Source organism: Quercus robur, chromosome 5 (genome assembly GCF_932294415.1).
Source record: "Quercus robur chromosome 5, dhQueRobu3.1, whole genome shotgun sequence".
Taxonomy (NCBI): domain Eukaryota; kingdom Viridiplantae; phylum Streptophyta; class Magnoliopsida; order Fagales; family Fagaceae; genus Quercus; species Quercus robur.
In genome coordinates, this window is record NC_065538.1 from 28759795 (window position 1) to 28766259 (window position 6465).

A 6465-nucleotide genomic window follows, 5' to 3' on the forward strand; every position below is an offset into this window, starting at 1 on the left:
AATAGAAGTCCCATATTCTATAAAGTATCAATAATTGATACAATTCAATACATCTTATTATTATCTTATTTCATGTTTTTTTTTTTTTTTTTTCATCGGCGCATAGCACAAGCAATGCATGCTTCTTAAGGCCCTAACACAACCAATATTAGCTGCAATAGAATGCATGTTATTTCTTAGGTCTAATGCAACGTACCTCTAGCTTAGACATTATAGAATTATTTATTTATTTATTTATTTTTTGAGAAACGACATTATAGAATTGAAAAAATACGAAAAGGAGAATTTAATGCAATCTCAATAAAAATAAAAATAAAAGGAGCCCAAAATGTTGGTGCACTAGTGACTAGCCACGGGTAACAATTATATGAAGGAATTGATTCTTGTAGTTGACATTATGATACTTGAATGAATCACATCCAACATTCACTTCAACAGGTCAGACTTTACCACACACACCCAATAGAAATCATTCATTTCACATCCATAACATCTTTTTTATTGGGCATTGTAGCGTTGACAACTTCAATCTTGAGAGTGACATTTGATTTTTTTTTTTTTTTTTTTTGGGTGCGCGTGGATGTGCATAGTGTTGAAACAAAAATTGAGATTGAATGAATTAAAAAAAAAAAGTGTTAAAGAGTTAAAAAGTTAAAGTTTAAAAATAAGATGGTAAAAATTAATGTGAGATGAATTAGTAGTATTGCATATTTGCCTCTTCTTAAAATTCGTTCCGAAAAATATTGCAATGTGAGAATGGTGCATTGTGGTATAAGATGAAGAATTTGAAGTATTTTAGAAGATTAATGAGCCTGATGGCATTCTAATTCATTTAGGTTATATAATCTTGTCCCAAATAAGTTTGTCACATACAAAATGAGTGCAATGCACATTGTGAGCGCAAAATTTCCACAAATTTCTGATTCCATGGGGGTTTGGCTTACCTCCAATATTTTTTTAATTGGACATGTTCTTTTGTTTTAAATATACAATAACAAGTGATAGTGAGTTTCAATTTCCACATTTTATTTAGTTAATGGGTGATGTGACCATTTTTTATTAAAACAAAAAGAGTTTTTTTTTTTTTTTTTTTAAAGTACTGGAAATAAGCTAAACCTATTTTACGGGGTCTAAAATATTAATACAGCTTAATTAGTGTTTAATGCATTTAGACCCCCATCATATTTACTTAGGCTTTTGCACTTAAATCCAACAATAATTGGGACATGACAAGCAGGAAATCTCTATTTTGCCATTCTTTGATTCTTGCATAGCCTTCTGGTTATGTTATTTTATTTTTTAATTTATGAAAGTCTTTTGGCTTCTTTCAAAGACTCCTATCTACTTCCATTCAACTTCCACTTCAACAAAAATAACTATATAATTCTTTTTACTAGTAACTTACACACACACACAAACTCAGTGAGTCTTAAAACAACAATTTAAATTCAAATTTTAACCATCCATGAATAACTGGGATTTGGGGAATCCGTGTAAAATATGTGCTTCTCAATAATAATGAAATAACTATAAAGAAATGGATATTCAAGCAGAAATTCATACTTAATAAAGCAGCCTTGAAGATCATATGACAAGGTCTATTCAACCATCAAGCTTAGTGCCACTAGAGGTGACAGATTGAAATCCTAATGAACCCATAGAAACAGTGCACAAATTACTAACAGAATTTATTTGAGCTTCTTAATGAAGTCATAGATGTGAGAACCAATTTCCTCTGCTCTTTCTTGGTTGATGAAGTGACCCACCCCTTCCATCACAACAGCTTCCTCCAAAAATGGCACATCTTTCTTGAAATCACCATTGTGTATGTATTCCTTTGTCCCCAGGGTGGTGTACACCATGTCCAAGTACTGGGACATTTAATGTTAAGGAAGGCCAAGATTTAAGTTTTCATGCTTATATTTGATGTGAGCCCAAGATTTTGGTTCTTTTGTTGATTAAAAACGAGCTGGGTTAGCGTCTTGGAAGAGGATCAACTCCATTTGAAATGAACAAATCTCATGTTTCATGTTAAATATTACAAATCTAAGATATAGTCATTTTAAAAAACATGACTCTCTATACATAGTTGGATTTAAGAATTAAAACCTTAAACTTGAAATGGGCACCTAGAATTTGTTAAATATCAAGTCTTAAGCATAAGAAATGTTTTGATATTTAGATTTTGAAACATTTTCAATAAAGTTTGTAACATACTAGTCAATTGCTTGGTAGTAGTTCAATCCTCTAGTGACGCCTTTCTGGTCAAATTTTGTGACATAATAAGTAAGCCCTTCTTCTGAAAGCCAAGAGGGCAAGGAAATTGAAGCATTGGTACGGATTCCAAATGCATTTCCTTGAGGGAAGCAGGGTGGACCTGGTTTTCGAATTGAGAAAATAGTTTTGAGTACATTTGCTGTACCTAATTCGGCAATCTCAGCTTCAATTTCTCCTGGTGCCTGCAACACATATGGAAATATCAAAGTAAAATTGGGTGGCGATATAAGATATTAGTTATCAAGTTTTGGTTTTCAATTTTCAGAGTCATAGATTAGCCTCTTATAACTTGGAATGTAACATGTACTAAAGTCTAAGCCTAAAAATCTTGAGCAAGAATCATAGCAAAGCAAATAATTATAATGTGACTTAGAGAGCCTTTGCTCGAATCAAACAAGCATGCTTACCAAACTGTTTCAGCTATTTCATAGAAACTAGGTACCAAAGAGGTAAATGGGATTAAACAAATAAGATTTTATACTAAAACATGATCATTTAAGCATACAAGAAGCCAACTCTGGTTATGTTAACAAAACAAGAACCTGAAATATGCATATATAGTAGTCATCTCCAAAGAAACCTCGTATTCTATCCATTGGCTTCATCTGTGGACACCTTGGCGTGAATGGAACACTAAGGCACACAAATGCCTTCACTCTTTCAGGCTTAAACAAGCACAAGTACCAACCCATGATGGCTCCCCAATCATGTGCCACAAGAAACACTTGCTCCACACTCAGAGAGTCAATGAGAGCAACAAGGTCATTGACAATGTGATCATAGGTGTAGTTGGTGATGGAAGTTGGTGCTTCAGTGTCACCGAAGCCCCGGAGATCTGGTGCTACAGCATGGTATCCAAGTGAGCTCAAAGCACGAATCTGGTGGCGCCAGTAGTGCCAAAGCTCAAGGAAGACATGGAGGAATAGTACTACCGAGCCTTGTCCTTTTTCTGCTATGTGCATTTTGATGCCATTGGCTCTCACAATCCTATGATCAATCCCCTCCATGCCTGTCTCTCTGTCTAAGAAGTAAAAACTCTTTTTTTCTCTTTGCTCTTTCTCATGAGCTTAACCGCTTAAGCTTTTTGCTCTTGGGGTGGTGGTCGTGGCTAGCTAATGGATTTAAAGAGAGGTGTTATGACTAGTACAGGAGTTAATGCAGAGCATAGAAGAGTTTAGTGTCTAATTAAATCCACTACCAGACTCTTTTTATTTTTGCAATTTGTTGTTCCTCTTATCAACTCTGCTATTGACACAAAATTTCACTCTCTTTAATTTTTATTTTTGCAATTTGTTGTTGGCAAGTTGTAAATGGTTGACAATTATTTTTACATAAGCCTACCACTAAAGGCATGTTTAGTACACTGAATGAAGTTTACAACAAGAATTGTAATATTTATTATTGAGAATAAAATGTGTTGTAATAGAATAACTAAATCTGTTCATAAGTTTGGTTATGAGTTGTAACATTAGAATATAACTTAAGATTTATTTTATGAAATATCTTACTCAAACAATTATATTTCTTTAAAAAATATATATTTTTTTTTAATTGAGAGAGAAATGAATTTTTTTTATGATTTTTTATTTTTATAATTGTAACTTGTATATGGCAAGTTTGTTAATTTGAATATATATTAATTTTAGAAATTATTGCACTTGCTAAAGAATAGCTGCTACAAAATTTTTAAAGAACAACAGCTATTCCTCATTTTGAAAAATAGCTATTCATAAGGAATGACTATTTCATATAGAGTAAAAATAACTAACTAAAGAATAGCTAAACCATATGAATAATTATTACATTATGTAGTGGGCGTTTTGGGGCCTTGGGTATGATTGGGTTCAAGCCCAATAAGCCCTATACAATGAATTTGTAGAGAGTGGGTTAGAAAACGATGCTCTAATGAATGGGACAACAATTAGCTTAGGTTTTCTTAACAATCAAACAGATATGGACTGGTTTTTTATGAATAAATTTGTCCTCGGCACCTCATATATATTGATTGAAAAAAGGTTACACAAATGGTTCAAACTGCTATAGTGCTTTCTTTTACAAATTTCTGATCCCCTTTCTTATGGTCTCCATCTCGTTTTCTACCATCCTCCCTTATCATCTCCACCTTCCAAGTGTAGATCAGATCCTTGGAGTTGGTTCTTGTCCCATCAACCCCTTCCTAAAGTCTTTGGGTAGTAGCTATAATGCTGAAAATCACCGTTCAAGGATCACTTCTTCATTAATGCGGTTAGAGAGTTAGCCGAGGTGCATTCAATGTGGTGGTAGCAGCTTTTCCTTAGATATTTCTAACTTCCTTCTGTCCTGTTCCTTCCTAATGTTTTATCTTTATTCGTAGAACGGTCTGGAAGGCTCATGATGGCAGACCGCATCGCCTAACCTCGGCTTGGCTCCTTCGAGGTGACGTTCCTCCTTGGATCTCTTCTGGGTGATCATGATTAGATTTTACCTCTCCACCTTCTACCATGGGTCCTTACGTTACTATTTACTCATCCTCGAACCACTAAGGTCCACGGATTGGGCCCCAAGCCCAATACATATGTGGACATGTATTCTTGGGATTTCCACCCCTACAATAGCCCCTCAAAATTCTGCTTTCTGGCTCCTCGTGAAGGAAGGAGGATTTTGATGTTCTTAGGATCGCCCTGAGCTTATTACGTCTTACTTTTTGACTGGGCAGGCGCCTTTTTAACTGCCCAAGGCACGCTCCTGATGCTTCGGCATCCAAGACACGCATTCAATAAATTTTTACAACTCCATGTCTCCCACGTTCTACAGTGCGATACAGATCCAACGGCTAAGGATTCTGTTGGGATCTAGGCGGGAATTTTCCCGGTGGCAACCCTTCCTTTGATACAAATACCACTTAAATCAATCTCTCACTTCATCTTCACATTCACTTCATTCTTGCGTACATGCACTGAACCTGTGAATTTACCCAACACACTCGTGCCCTTACAAAAACCCAGAGCTTGTCTAAGGAGAGACTTTCTTTTTCCTGTAAGTTTTTCGTATACCCTTTCACTTTATTTTTCCACACATTTTTCCTTTCTTTGCATCCTTCCCTCCTTGGCTATTCTTTCTTCTCTTAATCTTCTCAATTCCTTCAAATTTGTCTCAGAAAAAATGGGTAGATTTGCTTCCGAGGAGGGGTTAGAGAACTTCAAAGCCCAATATAGGATTCCTCCAAGGGTAGCCATTAGGTATTGTAAGGAAGGGCAGTGGTTTGAGGATAGAAAAGAAGGAGAGGTAGTTATCCCCATGATAGCTTTCATAGAGGGAGGGATAAGAGTCCCTATGGGTATCGTGACTAGAGATTACCTTAGGGCCCATAGGTTAGTCCCTACTTAGTGCGCTCCCAACATGTTTAGGATCCTAGGGAGTATAGACGCCCTTTAACGAAAAGATGGGTTTAGGGCTTACCCATCATGATGTCAACTGGGTTTACAACCTCTACCACCTAACCAGACAAGGGTATTACCTAAAGTCTGGGTACCTCGAGGTTAGGCATATTCAATGCCTCCTAGAGTCCAGCAAAGGCCTAAAAAAGGACTTTTTGATACTATCTGGGGAATGGCATGATGGCCTACCTTGTCCAACGAGGGAAGGGAAATTAGGTGGGGCTCTAAGTCTAGATTCTTAAACTCAAAATCATCCCTTTTGATTTTTCTTCAACTTGTGTTCATACTTGAAATTTCCTTTAAGTTATGTTTTGCTAATGATGTCCTTCTGTTTTTCTTGTTGGTTTTACAGATCCACACGCGACCATGCCCAATTTCCACCTTGTAAATCAGGCCAACCTAGACAAAATCTTAAAGGCCAAGGTGTTCGTCCACAGTGACGGTCAACTTAGTGCTGCTCACCTCATCCTCAACTATGATCCCATATATAAGAGCTTCCAGGCACCCAAGTGTGTCATTAAGTCTAAAGACCCTCGACTGCAAAGGATCAGTGTTGCTACCCTGGGCTTCCTAGCTAGTGTTCCCATCCCATAAGGCATCCACCTTACAACCCCTATATTGGAAGGCATACCTAAAGTAGGAGCCTCCTCTTCCCGTCCAGTTGTCAAGGAAGAGAAAGAAGAGAAAGAAGCAGAAGAAACAGAAGAAGGAGAGGTTGTCGAATTGTCTGATTCTGAGGATGATTTTACGGTGTTCAACCAACCCTTATCTC

The 6465-nt window shown here is 36.5% G+C and overlaps 1 protein-coding gene across 1 annotated transcript; it reads right to left on the reverse strand.

Moving 5' to 3' along the window:
* Positions 1–2216: 2216 nt before the first annotated feature.
* Positions 2217–3317, reverse strand: LOC126729055 (uncharacterized). The gene is made up of 2 exons (XM_050434800.1): positions 2820–3317; positions 2217–2459 (listed from the first exon to the last, which is right to left on the reverse strand). The coding sequence occupies exons 1-2, from the start codon at positions 3282–3284 to the stop codon at positions 2217–2219; spliced, it is 708 nt and encodes a 235-aa protein (XP_050290757.1). The 5' UTR covers positions 3285–3317.
* Positions 3318–6465: the final 3148 nt, after the last annotated feature.

Excerpts from the sequence above, each read along its gene's own strand:
- LOC126729055 (XM_050434800.1), bottom strand. The coding sequence starts at position 3,284 with ATGGAGGGGATTGATCATAGGATTGTGAGAGCCAATGGCATCAAAATG. Across the intron at positions 2,460-2,819 it reads ACTATATATGCATATTTCAG|GCACCAGGAGAAATTGAAGC; the intron begins GTTCTTGTTTTG and ends TATGTGTTGCAG.